The 22689-nt window shown below is 42.2% G+C and overlaps 1 protein-coding gene across 3 annotated transcripts in view; it reads right to left on the bottom strand.

The window, feature by feature from the left end:
• LOC106561024 (calcium-dependent secretion activator 2) overlaps positions 1–22689 on the bottom strand; it is a 224236-nt gene that overhangs the window by 109073 nt on the left and 92474 nt on the right. For all 3 annotated transcript variants that reach the window (XM_045688110.2, XM_014124578.3, XM_045688109.2), the window contains 5 exons: positions 18507–18587; positions 17952–18185; positions 17386–17507; positions 4863–4974; positions 2661–2800 (listed from right to left, as the gene is read on the bottom strand). In XM_045688110.2, the coding sequence (XP_045544066.1) occupies positions 2661–2800; positions 4863–4974; positions 17386–17507; positions 17952–18185; positions 18507–18587 (689 nt within the window). The remainder of the gene's footprint in view (positions 1–2660; positions 2801–4862; positions 4975–17385; positions 17508–17951; positions 18186–18506; positions 18588–22689) is intronic.

Raw genomic sequence — 22689 nt, 5'->3', positions numbered from 1 at the left:
GTTGGCCATCAAGTAGTTTATTAATTGATATGCCATTGCAGGCTACCATTTGATACAATAAATATGTTGAAATGACGATATCACTGGAGTCATTGCAAATCAATTTGTGCCACTTGTATAGCCTACCTGGAGCTGGCAAAACAGTTTAATAAATAACCTATAACTTCAGTTTATAGTTGTTGTAGCCTTGTGTTATTATGAACACATTAGATTGACGGTAACAGTAGTCAGATTAGGCAGGTAAAACGAATTCTAAAAAATAAACACTGGCTGTTGTTGACAAGCATATTCAGTTCATATACATATTATTAATATTTAATTCAGTGATTAAAATTATGACCACATCCTCAGTAGCCTATTCCAGCGGGCTATTGGGAAACACAAGCACTTCTTATTGCGAAATCGCCTCGCTATTCATGTTGAATAAATTAGTCTGTTAATTTGAACTAAGCAAGCTGCTAAATAGTTCTGTTTACATCTAGCCTACATCTTGTCTAGGCTACTGTAGACTATCTGAAATGAGATGTTGATCTATCAGGGGCTATAGGCTACCTGCCTTTATCCAAGAAAACTATGGCAAATTTTATTAAAATCATAAACCCAGATTTTTGACAGTAGTCTATGTCTATTGAAAAGACAAGTCAATCTCGCAAATGGGCAATTTATCACGGTTTGTAGTCTTAACATCTGGCACATAACAGCACAATTACCAGAAAATGGCCTAACATTAGTTTTTTTATGTTCATCCAATTGTTTCTTGCTCAGAGTTTGAGCTCCTCTGTCCAACTTTCATCACTCAAACTCTCTTGTCAGATGTATCTATAGTTATGCACATGTACAAAGGGGATTTATTTACAATTATAAACTGGGTGGGTCGAGCCCTGAATGCTGATTGGCTGAAAACCATGGAATATCAGACCATATACCACGGATATGACAAAAACATGACTTTTTACTGTTCTAATTACGTTGGTAATCAGCTTATAATAGCAATAAGGCCCCCTGGGGGTTTGTGGTATATGGCCAATATACCACGGCTAACAGCTGTATTCAGGCACTCTGCGTTGCGTCGTGAAGAGAACATCCCTTAGCCGTTGTATATTGGCCATATACCATACCCCCTTGTGCCTTATTGCTTAATCATAGGAGTCAAGCGAGTTAAATCGACATCCATTGATGGAACATGATCTGGCGAATTTAATAAGGGCAAATTAGCTTTTCTCTTGCCACTTATTCAAATTCCTTTATTAGCTTGCAATAATTATTATTTTGAGGAAACCCGAATTTAGCTTCTAATGTCGTTACAAGTTACTATGATAGTCCTTCTTAATTGGCTCGATAACATTATGGATATGGCAACTCCTCTCTTTTGGTCATTGTAGCCTATCCTTCTCTTTTACCTTTTAATTCCATAATTTTAATTTCACCTTCCATTGATTAGATATATCCTCACTTTTGCCACACACGGACGCTCAATGACTGTAGCCTATTGTCGATTTGATAACTTAACAACAACAACAAGCTACATTCGCCACTCGTGAAAAGTAGGAGAAATCTCTCTCTCTTTACTGCAGCAGTCGTGTTTGGATCCGTAGGGACTTTCCAGACAAGTCAGGTATAATTACACATACCCGAGACCTGTGACAATCATATCAGATCCGACCCAGACCTGTGACATTATTTACAATTCTGGTTTCCAGACCCACTCGGGTATTCAGGTACAGGTGGATCCGTGAAGACCTCTACCTTGCACTGACAGCGGAGTGCCATTATCCACCAAAGTATAGTACATGGATCATTTCAGAAGTCTGTTGGTTTTCTATCTGTTCAGAAGCAATGTAGGCAATGCAAAGTCAAAAGGTCAACTTGTTACTTTGCAGTCCATGCTGCATGAACTGAAGAACAAACTGGAATTAGATTTTTTCCACTGAAAAGTAGGCTTAAATTGAGTATCCCTAGGCATTTTCTAGCCAGATAAGACCAGTCTTGCTATTCCACTGATTTGACATGAATGTCATTGGGTTTAAAAATGGAGCTGGGCTGCCCTCTGCTGGAGTGAAGGAAGCCAAACATGAAATACATTCAATATCATCAAAATGTACCTGAAATAATGTATTCCAATCAAATTGACAAGGCAGAATGACTTGAACACACACATACTTCTCATATAAAAAAATGTTCTGTCCGCATACTGACAGACAGAAGTTACCCGTGCCTCTGCTCCTTAGCTCATCATCTTCCTCTCTACCCCTTTCTTTCTCTCCAGCTCCTCTATCAGCCACCGCTAGGGGGTGCTGCTATCCTTTATTTGCCTTGTGTTCTTATGACAGTTTCTATTACAGCCTAACCCTTTAAGTATTAGTCACTTTGCTGTTTTTCATTACATCTCCACACAAAACATACATATCCCATACAAATATATCCTAGTAAAATCTAGGGTCCTATACAATTCTTTATAGTGTGACCTAAGCTTGCCTGCTCTCCCAGACCTCCACTGCCACCTAACATCATACCAACTGGGTAGGGTATTTCATACACTCAGTATGACTGGGTAGTGTAGTTCTTACCCTCAGTGTGACTGGGTAGTGTAGTTTTTACCCTCAGTATGACTGGGTAGTGTAGTTCTTACCCTCAGTATGACTGGGTAGTGTAGTTCTTACCCGCTGTGCTTCATGTTGGGGGGTTTGTCCATGCGGATAGCTAGTTGGATCTTTAGCTCTGCGTCCTGACTGTTCTTGGACACCACCATCTTGTGGAGCTCAGCCTGCTTGGGTCCGTTGGTGGTGGGGTTCAGGATCACCTGGGAATGGGAGAGAGGGAAAGGAAAGGATGGGGGTGACAAAGGGCAGGTGCACAGGAGCGATAAAAGAATTTTACAGAAGGTGAAGTAATGATGGCTTCTGGCTTCTCCACCACCAAAATATACAAACAGTCTCTCTCATCAGACAGTTAGTCAGTGACAGACAGACGTACACATCCTCATACTTTGTGACTGATGGGAACAGACAGGTGAAGGACATCACAAAACCATGGCTGTCTGGGGAAGACACAAACAAGACAGAATTTCTTTTCATATCACAACCCCCTCTATAGTTGCTCCATATTGTTATGGTAAAGGTTAGGTAGTTCAGACTAGTTTTTCTCAAACCTTTCCTCGGGGACCCCCAGAAGTTTCACAATTTAGTTTTAGCCCTGAACTAGTTCACCTAGTCAAGGACTTGATGATTAGTTGCCTTAGGGGTGCTAGTGGTGGAATAGTTCAAATACATGGAACAGTTGGGGATCTCCGAGGAGAGGTTTGAGAACCACTGGTTTAGACCGCTCACTACCACTACCACTACCAGACACCATCCCCCAGGGGGCAGCAGCAACATATTTGCCCATTGAAGAAGTAGTCAGAATGTAACTTTTTGGACCTGAATGCCAAAACATTTAGGAGATCGGGGTGTGCTCACAGTTGACCCATTTTGCGTACTCCACCCTACCATAAGACATCCATGTCGTCATCAATGGAAAGGATAAACGGTTGAGTTTTACATAATTTAAAGGCTTACAAACAGGGTTGTGAAACTATTTTATAGTTTCTTGAGATTGGTTTCTAACAGAAAAATTTTGGACTTCAACCTTTCATGTCAATTACCAAAAAATGTGATGGCGGGCATAACACAAACACCTCAGATGATGTAAAATAGGTTCTAAGCCTCAACAAATGCACAAATACTGTATTTATAGATCATTTACGATAAAGGATAAACAATGACAATAAAAAATATATATATTCAAGAAATGATAAAGTAGTTTGAGAACACTGTTTGTAAGCTTTTGAATGATATCAAACTCTACCGTTTACCTTTTCCACTGATAGATAAGTCTCATACTAGGGTGGGGTATGCAAAATGGGTCAACTTTAAGCATCTCTGTCTCCTAAATGTTTTGGCATTTGAATCCAAAAAGTAACTTTCTGACCACTTCTACCATGTATGGAATGTTTTGTTCAAATCAAAAGGTCAGGTAGAGACTAAATCTGTGGAAATGAAATCCTCATCTGTATATAGACTCCATAGACATACTCACCATGCTTCAATTACTTTTAGAGACAAAGAGTGCTTTGAGTTGTTAGACACAAGTGTGTGTTTGTGCGTTTGTGTGTGTGAGAGAGAGAGAAATAGACAGAGAGAAAGAGGGGGGAGGGGGATAGAGAAGGAGGCAGAAACAGAGATTAGAGAGGGTGAGGAAAACGAGAGAGAAGGAGAAAAACTAGATTAATGGAGGGGGACAGACTTTTTAGAGCAATTACTTTTGACCAAAGAGAGAAGAAAATGGAGAATGAAAGAGGAAAAATGAAAGACAATAAGTTGGCAGAATGTGTGTGTATGCACGCTGTCACTTGTTTGTATTCCGCATGTGTGTGTGTACACAGTATGTATGTTGCATGTGTGTGGCACACCCACTCTAACACTGACTGGGAGAGAGAGCTTAGTGGTGCTCATTGTTTTGTTAGTGTCGCAGTGTTATCAGTGTCTGAAAGGGAGTCTCCATCTGTTTCTTAGAGAGAAGAAGAGGAAGAGATGGTGATGGGGAGAAGAGAGAGGGGGCTCTTCCGGTAGAATAACAGCTCCAGCTCTTGCACATTCTATACATTGCATGTCTCAAATATTTCAATGGCATCCATGTCATGGGAAAAACTAGCCTAGGTACATTACTGTTTGGGCTACATTGTTTCATTGCCAAGCCAATGAATGATTGGGTCATTCTAATTGCTAGTATCTGATATAAATACTAACTGATATCAAGTGGCTGATATTGATAGTGAATTATATCAATCTTAATAGGTTGATGTACAGTATGTGCTGGTGTCTTACCCTCCCCAGCTCCTTGTCTTCAAGGGCCAGTACCCCCGTGCTCTCTGTAAACAGCTTCACTTTGACCATGGGTAACGGGTGCGTCGTAGTGAAGTCCCCCTGAGTGCCCCACCTGAAAGACAAAGTTTCCAACCCTCAGGATTAAACATCAAATCAAAGTGTATTTGTCACATGCACAGGATACAACAGGTGTAAACAGTACAGCGAAATGCTTACTTGCAAGCTCTTCCTCAACAATGCAGTGTTCAATATCAAAGTTAAGACATAGAGAATCCAGAATAGGATCCTTTTCACTTCATTCATCACCTAATTTACTTAACAAAAGGCACATCTAAATAGGTGGTCCAGGTATCCTCATGACATGGCACAAGTAGGGGGAGGTGGGCCATTTCTCTTTTGTTCTCTATTGCTCCTCTATTGTCACCGCATGCAAGGAGGGAGGCCGATGACATCAGAGGGCACCATCAGATCAACTCCTTGAATGGTCTACTCCTTGAAGTTTGCAGTAGTGTAAAAAAACAAATTTTTCTCAAAACATATTTTTTACCCTTAATTGTGTTTACATTACTGTATTTAAACGTGAGTTATTGTTTATCTACAGGAAAAGTTAAAATAGATGGAGTGTGTCTTTAAATGAAACAATAACAAAGCGCCCCCCACCCCCGCCTCTGTTTCGGTAAAAGCTGAGGGATGGGACTGGAGAAATGTAACCACTCTCAAATTCATAGACAGAGCAATGGATGCAAGGACTGACCATCCATGCTATACAAATGATAGTTTTAACCATGTTTGGAGGTTATACAGTGTTTGTTCACATTTACATTATTTACAAACATTGGAGTAAAACAAGCTTATACTCTGAGTTCTGATATGACAGTTAAACTAAGCTCATGAGGCATTTATAAGTTATATTCTTCAAGAATCAAATGAGTATATATCATACATTTATAATTCAAAAAATAGACGTAGCAACTAAGGATTCTAGCTTTCAAAGAGCACAGAATCAATATTAGGTCAGAAAAAATAAAATGAAAAATACGAGAAATAAAACAAACAAGAAGGTCAGTACCAGTTTAGGGCTGTTATAGTGCCCATATTACCGTCAGTGGTCAGGCGTTTCCCTGTACTTAGCTCCATCCCATTTCTTTTAATCCTGAAACACTCCCCAGTACTTGCCAATGTCAAGCATACCCATACCATGATGCAGCCACCACATTACTAGAAAATAAGGAGGCAGTTACTTAGTGATGTGTTGGACTTACCCCAAACATAAGGCTTTGTATTTAGGTAAAAAAGTGCATTCCTTTGGTGTGTTTTTGTTGTTGTTGCAGTATTACTTTAGTGCCTTGTTACATACAAGATGCATGTTTTGGAATATTGTTATTCTGTATATTTGTATTCCTCTTTTAACTTTGTCATTTAGGTCATTATTCTGGAGTCAATAAAATGTTGTTGATCAACCCATAGTTTTCTCCCATCACAGCCATTGAATTCTGTAGCTGTTTAAAAAGAAAATCACCAATGGCCTCATGGTGACATCCCTGAGCAGTTGAATTCCTGTTCTGCAGCTCAGTTCAGAAGGACAACTGTATCTTTGATGTGTCTGGGTGGTTTAATACATAATCCACAGCACAATTGTTAACTTGACCATGCTTAAAGATATATTCAATGTCGGACTTATTTATTGTTACCCATTTACCAATCACTGCCCTTATTCACAAGGCTTTCAAAGAGCTCCATGGTCTTTGTAGTTGAATCTGTGCTTGAAATTCAATACTTGACTGAGGGACCTTACATATGTTGTATGTATGGGGTACAGAGGAAGGGTTAGTCATTCAAAAATCATGTAAACCCCTAATATTTCACACAGAGTGAGTCCATGTCACTTATGTGATTTTTTAAGTAAAATCTTACTCCTGAACTAATTTAGGCTTGCCTAAACAAAGGAGCTGAATACTTATCCAACAATTAAATATTAGTTATGAATTTGTTATTTATCTTTAAAAAATTATAATAATATTCTTCCACTTTGACACAAGTATATTGTGTAGATTGTTTAAAAGATAAATCATTTTAATCCCACTTTGTAACACAATAAAATGTGAAGAAATCCAAAGGGTCTGAATACTTTTGCAAAGCACTGTAGATGGATATAACTGGTTTTAGTATAGACATTCCTATTGAGGGCTTTGTAGTATATTCATTTAATGTTTGTTATTGCCTTGGATTGAATTAGATGAAAATACATGTCCTAAGTTTGAAGACTTAACAATGTTTTAAAATAGTTTTTTAGGGGTGGGGTTGCAATTTGCAACACTTCTGTATAATCACTCATATACAATTTATATATCTCTATGCCAATAACACATTGTGGGTAGAGGTCTTCTGGGGGCCAAAAAGTTGGACCCGTTCCGAAATGGACCCAGGGCTTAAGAGGTCTTCTTGGGGCCAAAAAGTTGGACCCGTTCCGAAATGGACCCAGGGCTTAAGAGGTCTTCTCGGGGCCAAAAAGTTGGACCCGTTCCGAAATGGACCCAGGGCTCAGCCTACCCCCAAAAATTACAGTAAAAATAATTGAGACCCAGTCTGAAAGGACAACCAGACCTGGCCCCGTATAGACCTGGACCCAGGTCTGATCCGAGTTGAGTGAGGGAAGCAGCAGAAAAGCAATTTTTTAAGCTAGCTACATTATTAACTGAAGCTGTTAATGTATGAGCCGAGGGAGAGAGGAACGGATGAGCTCTAGCATTAGGCGGGGAAGGGGCCGTGCTGTGTGTGTGAGTGGCGCTAGGTGCAAGAAGCGGGCAGGAGAGAGAGAGAGAGACAGCAGCAACCAAGCCGACTCAAACTAGTTACTAACGTCTAGCTGCCAAAGCTAGGTTATTTATCATCCAATCTGATGACATAGTAACTGTTTTGACTGCATCAAACTGAGAAGATAAGCTAGATTTTTAAATTTGATTTGAGTTAAGCTAGCAGGGTAAGCTAATTTACGGCTACATAGGCTGCTCTTTACCCCATCCTACACAATTACAACAACAACTCAATTTACAGTATTAAGTAAATCAAATCAAATTGTATTTGTCACAGGAGCAGCCTTCCTGTTGCTGTTGGCTCTTGGTCGTTGTAGCCTATCCTTCTCATTAAAGTCTTGTTATTTTAATTCCATCTTCCATTGTTCTCCTAATTTGCACACATGGAACCAGAGGCTAGTGACGCTTTGATGACTTGTAATTGGCTAACAACAACAAGCAACACGCACCACTCTCGTGAAATGTAATTAGATACTTCTCTCTCTTTTTCTCTACTGCAGCAGTCACGTTCAGGTCTGTATAGGTCCTTACCGGCAAATCAGTTATAATTACACATCCTCGAGACAAATCAGATCTGACCCGGATCCGAGGGTCAACTACAGAATTTCAGTTTTGGGTGGACCCGTGAAGACCTCTAGGTCTGTACTCTCCTGGAAGCTTCTGATTTGAGTTTAAGGTGGAGGATGAGCATGGTGGGTGGTTCAGTTATCCCACTAGGCACAAACTGATTGTTGGAAACAATGTTTATTCATTGTCATTTCAACAAAATAAATGTATGTGATTATGTTGAATCAGTGTGGAAAACTGATAGGATTTGCAAAAAGTCATCAACGTAAAGGGATTTCGGGAATGTCTGTATTTTCTTCCCCTAAATCCACCTTTACCCTAAAACCAATGAGATGGTTAAACAGTTTGTTGGTTTTACAATCAAATTGAATTAAAACTAGCATTGAACTGATGTCTGTGCCCAGTGGGATAACACCTGCACGACAGGTCACAAGTGTGTGCTAGTGTGTATTTATTATTTCCCAGTTGCCAAGACAACGTGTGGATTGCATTCAAAACTGTCTGTTCCTTTAAAATAAATATTAACCAATTCACAGAGGAGGGTAAAGGAAAAGATCAGTTGAAACAAGAAGTGTCTATTTTTTGCCTCGTGTTATTTTTATCACCGTACACAAAGAAAATGGACACTGGAGATAACCCTTAGCAGACTTTACCCAACACTGATCTGTCTTTGTTTGCCTCTCTTAGGAAAGTCAACAGTTAAGGATGTCATGTGAGGTAGGGAAGTTAACTATGTGTGGTGCATTTTCCAAAGGTGTTTTCTGTCTTAGATACATTATCTGACAAGGTATAGAATAGCAAGAAATACCTACCTGGCTGAAGCAAAACATTTACTTAATTTCTTCCTTGACAAGAGAGTGAGTGTGTGGGAAGGAAGGTCTTTCCCATCCCTGCTGAAGGACAAGTATTGTCTGTCTATGCATAAAATACTTAGAAATGCACTGATTCATTCAGTCAAGTAACAACTCCCTATAATCCAACTAAGAAGCAAGACGATGACAATCAATGGTCTTGCAGTCAGCCTACACAAAGGCGTATAATGACTTCAAATTGAATGGAGCCTCCAATTGTAAGGAAAAAGAACAGAAAATGTCACTTTTTATTATTTTTTTATTTCACCTTTATTTAACCAGGTAGGCCAGTTGAGAACAAGTTCTCATTTACAACTGTGACCTGCCAAGATAAAGCAAAGTAGTGCAACACAAACAACACAGAGTTACACATGGGATAAACAAACGTACAGTCAACAACACAATATAAAAATCTATATACAGTGTGTGCAAATGTAGTAAGATTAGGGAGGTAAGGCAAATAGGCCATAGTGGTAAATAATTACAATTTAACAATTAACACTGGAGTGATAGATGTGCAGAAGATGAATGTGCAAGTAGAGATACTGGGGTGCAAAGGAGCAAAAAAATAAATAACAATAGGGGGATGAGGTAGTTGGGTGGGCTATTTACAGATGGGCTGCGTAAGTTAGTGAGGGAGATATAAGTCTCCAGCTTCAGTGATTTTTGCAATTCGTTTCAGTCATTGGCAGCAGAGAACTGGAAGGAAAGGCAGCCATATGAGGAGTTGGCTTTGGGGATGACCAGTGAAATATACCTGCTGGAGCGCGTGCTACGGGTGGGTGCTGCTACGGTGACCAGTGAGCTGAGATAAGGGGATAAACCTAGCAAAGACCTATTTATAGATGACCTGGAGCCAGTGGGTTTGACAATGAATATGAAGTGAGGGCCAGCCAACGAGAGCATACAGTGGTGGGTAGTATATGGGGCTTTGGTGACAAAACGGATGGCACTGTGATAGACTACATCCAATTTGCTGAGTAGGGTGTTGGAGGCTATTTTGTAAATGACATTCCGAAGTCAAGGATCGGTAGGATAGTCAGTTTGTTTGGCAGCATGTGTGAAGAATGCTTTGCTGCGAAATAGGAAGCTGATTCTAGATTTCATTTTGGATTGGAGATGCTTAATTGGAGTCTGGAAGGAGAGTTTACAGTCTAACCAGACACCTAGGTATTTGTAGATGTCCACATATTCTAAGTCAGAACCGTCCAGAGTAGTGATGCTAGTTGGGCAGGCGGATGCGGGCAGCGATTGGTTGAAGAGCATGCATTTAGTTTTACTTGCATTTAAGAGCAGTTGGAGGCCACGGAAGGAGTGTTGTATGGCATTGAAGCTCGTCTGGAGGTTTGTTAACTCAGTGTCCAAAGAAGGGCCAGAAGTATACAGAGAATCACCAGCAGCAAGAGCGTCCGTCATTACAGTCATTAAGACTGTAATGATTGTGTAATAGATGGATGCATAATAATAATACCTTTATTTGTATAGCGCTTTTCAATACAAGTAAAGTAGTGCTTCACATCAAATAAATAAAATAGTAGTAACAAAGAAACAGACAGGAGGAAGGAGAATCAAGGGTAGAGTACCTTATGATAAGCTGTAGACCACACTATCTACCAAAAGAATTCTCATCTATATTAGTCGTAGCCGTCTATTTACCACAACAGACTGATGCTGGCACGAAGACCGCACTCAACCAACTCTATAAGGCCAAAAGCAAACAAGAAAATGATCATCCAGAAGCAGCGCTCCTAGTGGCTGGGGACTTTAATACAGGCAAATTGAAATCAGTTCTACCCAATTTTTACCAGCATGTCACATGTGCAACCAGAGAAAAAAAAAACTCAAGACCACCTTTACTCCACACACAGAGATGCATACAAAGTCCTCCCCCGCCCTCCATTTGGAAAATCTGACCATAATTCCATTCTCCTGATTCCTGCTTACAAGAAAAAACTAAAGCAGGAAGTACCTGTGACTCGCTCAATACGGAAGTGGTCAGATGACAAGGATGCTACGCTACAGGACTGTTTTGCTAGCACAGACTGTAATATGTTCTGGGATTCATCCAATGGCATCGGCTTCATCAATAAGTGTATCAACGTAGTCATCCCCACAGTGAACGTATGTACATATCCCAACCAGAAGCCATGGATTACAGGCAACATCCGCATTGAGCTAAAGGCTAGAGCTGCCGCTTTCAAGGAGTGGGACACTAATCCAGACGCTTATAAGAAATCCCGCTAGGCCCTCAGACGAACCATCAAACAAGCAAAGCGTCAATACAGGATTAAGATTGAATCCTACTACACCGGCTCTGATGCTCATCGGATGTGGCAGGGCTGGAAAACTATTACGGACTACAAAGGGAAACTCAGATGTAAGCTCCCCAGTGACGCGAGCCTACCAGACGAACTAAATGCCTTTTATGCTCGCTTTGAGGCAAGCAACACTGAAGCATGCATGAGAGCACCAGCTGTTCTGGATGACTGTGTGATAAAGCACTCGGTAGCAGATGTGAGCAAGACCTTTAAACAGGTCAACATTCACAAAGCCGCGGGGCCAGACGGATTACCAGGACGTGTACTCAAAGGATGCACGGACCAACTGGCAAGTGTTTTCACTGACATTTTCAACCTCTCCCTGACCGAGTCTGTAATACCTAAACTCAGCAAAAAAAGAAACGTCCTCTCACTGTCAACTGCATTTATGTGTAAATATTTGTATGAAAGTAACAATATTCAACAACTGAGACATAAACTGAACAAGTTCCACAGACATGTGACTAATAGACATTGAATAATGTGTCCCTGAACAAAAGGGGGGGGGGGGGGGGTCAAAATCAAAAGTAACAGTCAGTATCTGGTGTGGCCACCAGCTTCATGAAGTACTGCAGTGCATCTCCTCCTCATGGACAGAACCAGATTTGCCAGTTCTTGCTGTGAGATGTTAACCCACTTTTCCACCAAGACACCTGCAAGTTGCCGGACATTTCTGGGGGGAATGGCCCTAACCCTCACCCTCCGATCCAACAGGTCCCAGGCTCTTCGCTGGCAATGGCAGAACACTGACATTCCTGTCTTGCAGGAAATCACGCACAGAACGAGCAGTATGGCTGGTGGCATTGTCATGCTGGAGGGTCATGTCAGGATGAGCCTGCAGGAAGGGTACCACATGAGGGAGAAGGATGTCTTCCCTGTAACGCACAGCGTTGAGATTGCCTGCAATGACAACAAGCTCAGTCCGATGATGCTGTGATACACCACCCCAGACCATGACGGACTCTCCACCTCCAAATCGATCCCGCTCCAGAGTACAGGCCTCGGTGTAACGCGCAAACGCTCATTCCTTCGACTATAAAAGTGAATCCGACCATCACCCCTGGTGAGACAAAACCGTGACTCGTCAGTGAAGAGCACTTTTTGCCAGTCCTGTCTGGTCCAGCAACGATGGGTTTGTGCCCATAGGTGACGTTGTTGCTGGTGATGTCTGGTGAGGACCTGCCTTACAACAGGCCTACAATCCCTCAGTCCAGCCTCTCTCAGCCTATTGCGGACAGTCTGAGCACTGATGGAAGGATTGTGCGTTCCTGGTGTAACTCGGGCAGTTGTTGTTGCCATCCTGTACCTGTCCCGCAGGTGTGATGTTCGGATGTACCGATCCTGTGCAGGTGTTGTTACATGTGGTCTGCCTCTGCAAGGACAATCACCTGTCCATCCTGTCTCCCTGTAGCGCCGTCTTAGGCGTCTCACAGTACGGACATTGCAATTTATTGCTCTGGCCACATCTGCAGTCCTCATGCCTCCTTGCAGCATGCCTAAGGCACGTTCACGCAGATGAGCAGGGACCCTGGGCATCTTTCTTTTGGTGTTTTTCAGGGTCAGTAGAAAGGCCTCTTTAGTGTCCTAAGTTTTCATAACTGACCATAATTGCCTACCATCTGTAAGCTGTTAGTGTCTTAACAACCTTTCCACAGGTGCATGTTCATTAATTGTTTATTGTTCATTGAACAAGCATGGGAAACAGTATTTAAACCCTTTACAATGAAGATGTGAAGTTATTTGGATTTTTTAAAATTATTTTTGAAAGACAGGGTCCTGAAAACGGGATGTTTCTTTTTTTGTTGAGTTTACATGTTTCAAGCAGACCACCATAGTCCCTCAATTGCACTCCACACTGCCCTTTCCCACCTGGACAAAAGGAACATATATGTGAGAATGATGTTCATTGACTACAGCTCAGCGTTCTACACTATAATGCCCACGAAGCTCATCACAAAGGTAAGGACCCTGGGACTAAACACCTCCCTCTGCAACTGAATCCTGGACTTCCTGACAGGCCACCAGCCAGTGGTAAGGGTAGGCAACAACGTCTGCCACGCTGATCCGCAACACTGGGGCCCCTCAGGGGTGTGTACTTAGTCCACTCTTGTACTCCCTGTTCACCCACAACTGTGTGGCCAAACACGATTCCAACACCATCATTAAGTAAGCTGACGACACAACAGTGGTAGGTCTGATCACCGACAACAATGAGACAGTCTATAGGGAGGAGATTAGAGAACTGGCATTGTGATACCAGGACAACCTCTCCCTCAATGTGAGCAAGAAAAAGAAGCTGATCGTGGACTCAGGAAAAGGCGGGCCGAACAGGCCCCCATTAACATCGACGGGGCTGTAGTGGAGCGGGTCGAGAGTTTCAAGTTCCTTGGTGTCCACATCACCGACGAACTATCATGGTCCAAACACACCAAGACAGTTGTGAAGAGGGCACGACAAAACATTTTCCCCCTCAGGAGACTGAATAGATTTGGTATGGGTCCCCAGATCCTCAAAACGTACAGCTGCACCATCGAGAGCATCCTAACCGGCTGCATCACCGCCTGGTATGGCAACTGCTCAGCATCTGACCGTAAGGTGCTACAGAGAGTAGTGCGTACAACCCAGTATATCACTGGGGCCAAGCTTCCTGCCATCCAAGACCAATATAATAGGCGGTGTCAGAGGAAAGCCCATAAAATTGTCAGAGACTCCAGTCACCCAAGTCATAGACTGTTTTCTCTGCCTTCGCACAGCAAGCGGTACCGGAGCGGCAAGTCTAGGACCAAAGGGCTCCTTAACAGCAAATATTTAAATATTTTCTTAACTCTTCTTGAACTGCCCTGTTGGTTAAGGGCTTGTAAGTAAGCATTTCACGGTAAGGTCTACACTTGTATTCGGTTGTATTCGGCACATGTGACAAACAAAGTTTAATCTGATTTGAAACAAGATAGGTAATTAAAATCATACATTGAAATCATACATTAAAAGCACTGGCTGTCCATGAGATTATGAGAAAATACAAACAATGGAGTTATGATGTGGTAGGACAGTTGTAGTAAGGCCAAGGGGCAGTTATAAGTTATGCTTTTCAAGAATCAAAGGGTATGTGGTTGATTGAAGTTACCATTAAATTAAACAGCAGGAAATATTCCAGATAGTGGCATAAAGGCCATGTTCTTCTGGTTTCAGGACTAATGAAGAGTATGGTATATTGTAGTGGCATGAAATGGAGGGCACTCACAGTCAGAGCTCTGGGAAATTCTCCACATCTGAGAGTCTGAAAGGGTAGTCTTATTACCGCATTACCAGACTCCTGCCGCCGCCGCCAGTCTAATAACCATGCCAAAATCAATGGCCAGAGGCACGGCAACAAGCAAGGACACACTGTTATTGTACCTAATCATCAGACATTTTAATTTAGCTGGAGGCTGTGAGACAATAGCCACTTCATGATGTGATAGGAGGGATAATGCAGTGCACAGTCACACAACAGAGGCTATTAAGTGAATCTCACTGCTATGTGGATGGATGATATGAACATTTGGTGGCCAGAAGTCTCAAGAGCCAAAAAATATTTTCAATTTAAGCTTTGGAGGACAAGATGATAAATCTTCAGCTAAATGAGGTGGAATGAAAAATAATTAAAATAGTGTTCCCCCAGACAACATGTTTAAAGGGCACAGCAGCCGGACTTCACTTAATACCATGCTTTGAGGCCTAACTAACTTAAACATCAGCTATCTGAGCAGCTAACCGATCGCTGCAGCTGTACATAGCCCACCCAATCTACCTACCTCATCCCCATATTGTTTTTATTTACTTTTCTGCTAATTTGCACAGCAGTATTTCTACTTGCACAAACTGCCTCTGGATTCAAAGTCAGCACAAAAACTGTTCGTCGGGAGCTTCATGAAATGGGTTTCCATGGCCGAGCAGCCATACACAAGCCTAAGATCACCATGTGCAATGCCAGGTGTCGGCTGGAGTGGTGAAAAGCATGCCCCCATTGGACTCTGGAGCAGTGGAAATGCATTCTCTGTGCTTCCAACTTTGTGGCAACAGTTTGGGGAAGGCCCTTTCCTGTTTCAGCATGACAATGCCACCGTGCACAAAGTGAGGTCCATACAGAAATGGTTTATTGAGATCGGAAGAACTTGACTGGCCTGCACAGAGCCCTGACCTCAACCCCATCGAACACCTTTGGGATGAATTGGAACGCAGACTGCGAGCCAGGCCTAATCACAACATCAATGCCCTACCTCACTAATGCTGTTGTGGCTGAATGGAAGCAAGTCCCCACAGCAATGTTCCAACATCTAGTGAAAAGCCTTCCCATAAGAATAGAGGCTGAAATAGATGCAAATGGGGGACCAACTCCATATTAATACCCATGATTTTGGAATGAGATGTTCGACGAGCAGGTGTCCACGTACTTTTGGTAAAAAAATGTGCTAGCCTCTCTACACTGGCGTCCTGTTAAGGCTAGGGCTGATTTCAAGGTTTTACTGCTAACCTACAAAGCATTACATGGGCTTGCTCCTACCTATCTCTCCGATTTGGTCCTGCCGTACATACCTACACACACGCTACAGTCACAAGATGCAGGCCTCCTTATTGTCCCTATAATTTCTAAGCAAACAGCTGGAGGCAGGACTTTCTCCTATGTAGCTCCATTTTTATGGAATGGTCTGTCTATGTGAGAGACGCAGACTCAGTCTCGACCTTTTAAGTCTTTATTGAAGACATCTCTTCAGTAGGTCCTATGATTGAGTGTAGTCTGTCCCAAGGGTTTGAAGGTGAATGGAAAGGCACTGGAGCGATGAACCACCCTTGCTGTCTCTGCCTGGCCGGTTCCCCTCTCTCCACCGGGATTCTCTGCCTCTAACCCTAATACGGGGGCTGAATCACTGGCTTACTGGTGTCTTCCATCCCGTCCCTAGGAGGGGTGCATCACTTGAGTGGGTTGAGTCACTGACGTGATAATCCTGTCCAGGTTTGGCGCCCCCCTCGGGTTCGTGGCGTGGAGGAGATCTTCATGGGCTATACTCGGCCTTGTCTCAGGGTAGTAAGTTGGTGATTTAAGATATTCCTCTAGAGGTGTGGGGGCTGTGCTTTGGCAAAGTGGGTGGGGTTATATCCTGCCTGGTTGGCCCTGTCCGGGGGTATCGTCGGACGGGGCCACAGTGTCTTCCAACCACTCCTATCTCAGCTTCCAGTATTTATGGTGCAATAGTCTATATGTCGGGGTGCTAGGGTCAGTCTGTTATATCTAGAGTATTTATCCTATCTTATCCGGTGTCCTGCGTGAATTTAAGTATGCTCCCTCTAATTCGCTCTCTCTCCCGGAGGACCTGAGCCCTGGGACCATGCCTTAGGACTACCTGGCCTGATGACACCTTGCTGTCCCCAGTCCACCTGGTCGTGCTGCTGCTCCAGTTTCAACTGTTCTGCCTGCGGCTATGGAACCCTGACCTGTTCACCGGACGTGCAACCTTGTCCCGGACCTGCTGATTTCGACTCTCTGGCCACCCCTCAGAGCCTGGTTCCTCTCTAGGTTCCTTCCTAGGTCCCAGCCTTTCTAGGGAGTTTTTCCTAGCCACCGTGCTTCTACATCTGCATTGCTTGCTGTTTGGGGTTTTAGGCTGTGTTTCTGTACAGCACTTTGTGACATCAGCTGATGTTAAAAGGGCTTTAGAAATACATTTTATTGATTGATTGATTCTGTGAAGTTTCATGACTCTAGGACTAAAATAAGTTATTCAAAATGCCTTGTGAACTTCCATTAATATATGTCAATATATAAAAAATAAAAACAACGTATTACTCGGTTCCTGAAAAGGTTACTTGGAAGGTTTTTTCAAGACACAGCCTAAACAGTCATTATTAAACAGACACTCTTATCTGGAGTGAACGACAGTCAATAAATGATGTGGCTGCTGCAGCGATTGAACACGCAACCTTGTTGTTGACTTACTGTGGTCTGGAGGCTTCTGCCTGGTCTGTCTGCAGTTTCTCTCCTCCCTCCACCTCCATGGTGCAGTACACAATCCTGTTAGGAGCCACCGACTTCAGGCCCTGCACTTCCACTATCACTATCTGCAAACAGCAACAGAGAGAGGACATGGTCAGCTCCACACTTATGCAGATAGAAATGGAAGCATTAGATGTGGAGTCACTGGGTCGTGTAAGTCCAGGCGAGGCACTATCACAGAATGCCAACCTGCAGCCAGAGGGGACATTCACAGGCATGTAGGAACACACACACACACAGACAGACACACACTAAGCAACATCAAAGAGCAGATAAGTTTTGTTTCTTTTGTCTGGCCCCTTAGTAGACACAGTAACCCTCAAGCTGACCCCAGAATAGATAAAACTACTACCAGACTAATGTAAATAACTGTCAAATACACATTGATCTTTCTTTCAAAAGTCAACCAGAACAATTACACATCAATTATCTTGACTGAGACCAAGCAATCTGAGCGTACCGCAAAACATTTACTGGGCAAGATTACAAGATGAAATCACCACACACACCTCCAGTGCGAAGGAGAGGACCACGTCGGACTTGGAAAGGAATTCTGTCTCGTCGCCCATGTCCAGGAAGGAGTTGTTCATGGAGGAGCGTTTTAGCTTCTGTTTGAAGTCGGGGCCTCCCTTGGACACAGGTAGGCTCTCCAGGTTAGCCATGAGCAGATTGACAGATGAGCGCATCTCCTCGATATACAGGGCCTCCATGTCTTTAGACACAAACTTGGGGTAATTCCTCTCCTGAGAGGGAATCAGTGTTAGAGGAAGAGTTGTGCATCCATCTTTTTGTCAGTTTATAACTACAGTTACCACAATATATTATTTTAAGTATTCTGAAACAGCTGTCAACAATCAGCGGCCCAGTGAGCTACAGGGTGTCCATGCAACTTTAACAAAGCTGATTTAACTAATCAATGTGTAGTTGATTCAGGTGTGAAAGTACCTGGCTGAAGAAGAAAAAAAACATCTGGACACCTGGTAGCCCTCATGACCAGAGCTGATTACCACTGTACGTGGCTTACACAGCATTGTTAGTTTGAGGGTGATAGATGTAGGACTTACCCTGGCTATCTTCTCTGCAAGCTGTAGTCTTCCATCCAGCTCCCGGCGGATCTGGGCTGCCTGTTCGTCCACATTGTCCAGCTACAAACCACAGACCAGGAAGGCGAGTGTTAATCAACCAATCAACAGATTGATCAAGAAAGTAAGACAATAAATGAAAAGACATGGGGTGTTGACCAAATAACGTTTTTTAATTTGGCAAAAAAATGTATAGCTCTAAGCACACATGATAGGATTTCCTTTTGTGGACTGACAGAAATGTGCATGCACTAGGCAGTTTTCCAAGAGCACATTCATTGATATACTAAGATAAACAGGGAGTCTTCTTCTCTAGAGATGGGGGAATGGCTGGCACAGAAATATGTGCAACTGGGGCATTCACTGGCCAGGATTTTCATTACCCACTCACAAACACACACACACACACACACACACACACACACACACAATGCTGTTTCCACTCGATAAGTCTTAACTCCAAACTCTGTGATTTTAAAGAGTGGCACAACTGCTTCAAACTTAACAAGTGCCATTTTTAAGGTGCAGTCCAATGATTTTCCCACACAGAAAAAATCTGTGTGGGATCGGAAAGGTGGAGTTTGATCGAAGCAGAGAAACACAAAGCTAATCTCTACCTGTTGGTGAGCCAATGTCATCTCATTTGAGAAAAAGTTATGAGTTATATTTCATGGAACATCCATTGTATAAATATGTATAAATGCTTTCCGGTATGTTGCTGTGTGTGCTGACTGAATCAGCTGAAACTGCCCACAAAGTCATCATTAGCCACACTTTTCCTTTGACAACCAAAAATAAAACCTCTCCACACAGGATATCGGCGAAACAATATGGAATAACTCAAAATCTTGAAGTCCTAATGTGGTGACTGTCACTGCATGCGGGCACCACAAAGAGGTCAGTTACCCCCAATTAGGTTGTTAAGGTGTCTGGTCATCTAGATATTTGTATTGGTAGCGTAGCTCCTCCATAGTGGCTGACCCCCCTTCGCCTGATCAAACCTGATTGGCTGCGTTTACACAGGCAGCCCAATTCTGATCTTTCGCACAATTATTGGCAAAAGATATCTCAAAAATGAAAAGCATAATTTTTGGGACAAATCACTCGCTTAACGCTAAACCTTATTTAGATATATTATTGAATAATGTGGCTATTGAGCAAGTTGAGGAGACTAAACTGCTGGGTATAACTCTACATAGTATGGAAGAGGTGAATTTTTTTCATTGTCGATCAACAATGACAAACCACCTGGGTCTGACAACTTGAATGGATAATTACTAAGGATAATAGCAGATGATATTGCCACTCTCATTTGCCATATCTTCAATTTAAGCTTACTAGAAAGTGTGTGCCCTCAGGCCTGGAGGGAAGCAAAACTTATTCCCCTACCTAAGAATAGTAAAGTCCCCTTAACTGGCTCAAATAGCCAACCAATCAGCTTGCTACCAACCCTTACTAAACTTTTGGAAAAAAAATGTGTTTGACCAGATAAAATGTAATTTTACAGTAAACAAATTGACAACAGAATTTTGGAACACTTGTAGGGATAGAACATTCAACAAGCACAGCACTTACACAAATGACTGATGATTGGCTGACAGAAATTGATGATACAAAGATCGTGGGGGCTGTTTTGTTAGACTTTAATGTGAATTTTGATATTATTGATCACTGTCTGTTGCTGGAAAAACATATTTGTTATGGCATTTACACCCCCTGCTGTATTGTGGATAAAGAGTTACTTGTCTAACAGAACACAGAGGGTGTTCTTTAAGGGAAGCCTATCAAACAAAATCCAGGTAGAATCAGGAATTCCCCAGGGCAGCTGTCTAGGCCCCTTACTTTTTCAAAATGTATTAACGAAATGTTTTGAGTAAAGCCAGTGTGTCTATGTATGTGGATGACTCAACACTATACACGTCAGCTACCACAGCAACTGAAATTACAGAAACACTTAAAGAGATGCAGTTCCCATGTGGCTCAGTTGGTAGAGCATGGTGTTTGCAACGCCAGGGTTGTGGGTTCAATTCCCACAGGGGACCAGTTCAGAGATTTTTTTTTAATGAAATGTATGCATTCACTACTGTAAGTCGCTCTGGATAAGAGCGTCTGCTAAATGACAAAAAAAAAAGTTAGTTTCAGAATTGGTGGCAAGGGATGAGTCCTAAATATTTCAAAAACTTAAAGCATTGAATTTGGGACAAATCATTCACTAAATCTTAGAATGAATAATGTGGAAATTGAGCAAGTTGAGGAGACTAAATTGTTTGGAGAAACACTGGTCAAAACATATTGATACAACAGTACTAGGCTGAGAGAAGTTTGTCTGTAATAAAGCGCTGCTCTGCATTCTTAACTTATGGACAGGTGTTCCGCTAGCGAGATGAGTTTGGATTGGTCTACCATATAGCACGTGTCTGTGTATTTGAGCTGGTCAGTATGTTTTGGTAAGTGTCAGACGCTGCTGTTTTTAAGTTAGGGACAGATGTTCCGCTAGCGGAACGCCTCACCAATATCCAATGGTAGCGCCTGGCGTGAAATACGAAAAACCTTAAAAATGCTATAATTTCAATTTCTCAAACATATGACTATTTTACACCATTTGAAATATAAGACTCTCCTTTATCTAACCACATATTGCAAAATGTGCTTTTGCCGAAAAGCTATTTTAAAATCGGACATAGCGATTGCATAAAGGAGGTCTGTATCTATAATTCTTAAAGTAATTGTTATGTTTTTTGTGAACGTTTATCATGAGTAATTTAGTAAATTCACCGGAAGTTTGCGCGGGGTATGCTAGTTCTGAACGTCACATGCTAATGTAAAAAGCTGGTTTTTGATATAAATATGAACTTGATTGAACAAAACATGCATGTATTGTATAACATAATGTCCTATGAGTGTCACCTGATGAAGATCATCAAAGGTTAGTGCTGCATTTAGCTGTGGTTTTGGTTTTTGTGACATTATAAGCTAGCTTGAAAAATGGGTGTCTGATTATTTCTGGCTGGGTACTCTGCTGACATACTCTAATGTTTTGCTTTCGTAGTAAAGCCTTTTTGAAATCGGACAGTGTGGTTAGATTAACGAGAGTCTTGTCTTTAAAATGGTGAAAAATAGTCATATGTTTGAGAAATTGAAGTAATAGCATTTCTAAGGTATTTGAATATCGCGCCACGGGATTCCACTGGCTGTTGAGTAGGTGGGACGATTTCGTCCCACATACCCTAGAGAGATTAACCACCTGAGGAACTCAATTTAACCTTGTGCAATACCCTAGATGCAGTTGCACCCCTAAAAACTAAAAACATTTGTCATAAGAAACTAGCGCCCTGGTATACAGAAAATATCCAAGCTCTGAAGCAAGCTTCCAGATAATTGGAACGTAAATGGCGCCACACCAAACTGGAAGTCTTCCGACTAGCTCGGAAAGACAGTTCCGTGCAGTATCGAAGAGCCCTCACTGCTGCTCGATCATCCTATTTTTCCAACCTAATTGAGGAAAATAAGAACAATCCGAAATGTCTTTTTGATACTGTCGCAAAGCTAACTAAAAAGCAGCATTCCCGAAGAGAGGATGGCTTTCACTTCAGCAGTAATAAATTCATGAACTTCTTTGAGGAAAAGATCATGATCATTAGAAAGCAAATTATGGACTCGTCTTTAAATCTGCGTATTCCTCCAAAGCTCAGTTGTCCTGAGTCTGCACAACTCTGCCAGGACCTAGGATCAAGGGAGACACTCAAGTGTTTTAGTACTATATCTCTTGACACAATGATGAAAATAATCATGGCCTCTAAACCCTCAAGCTGCATACTGGACCCTATTCCAACAAAACTACTGAAAGAGCTGCTTCCTGTGCTTGGCCCTCCTATGTTGAACATAATAAATGGCTCTCTATCCACCGGATGTGTACCAAACTTACTAAAAGTGGCAGTAATAAAGCCTCTCTTGAAAAAGCCAAACCTTGACCCAGAAAATATAAAAAACTAATCGGCCTATATCGAATCTCCCATTCCTCTCAAAAAAAATTGAAAAAGCTGTTGCGCAGCAACTCACTGCCTTCCTGAAGACAAACAATGCATACAAAATGCTTCAGTCTGGTTTTAGACCCCATCATAGCACTGAGACTGCACTTGTGAAGGTGGTAAATTACCTTTTAATG

The sequence above is a fragment of the Salmo salar genome, chromosome 10 (genome assembly GCF_965601325.2).
Source record: "Salmo salar chromosome 10, fSalSal1, whole genome shotgun sequence".
Lineage (NCBI taxonomy): Eukaryota > Metazoa > Chordata > Actinopteri > Salmoniformes > Salmonidae > Salmo > Salmo salar.
This window is presented reverse-complemented; position numbering and strand designations above follow the sequence as displayed.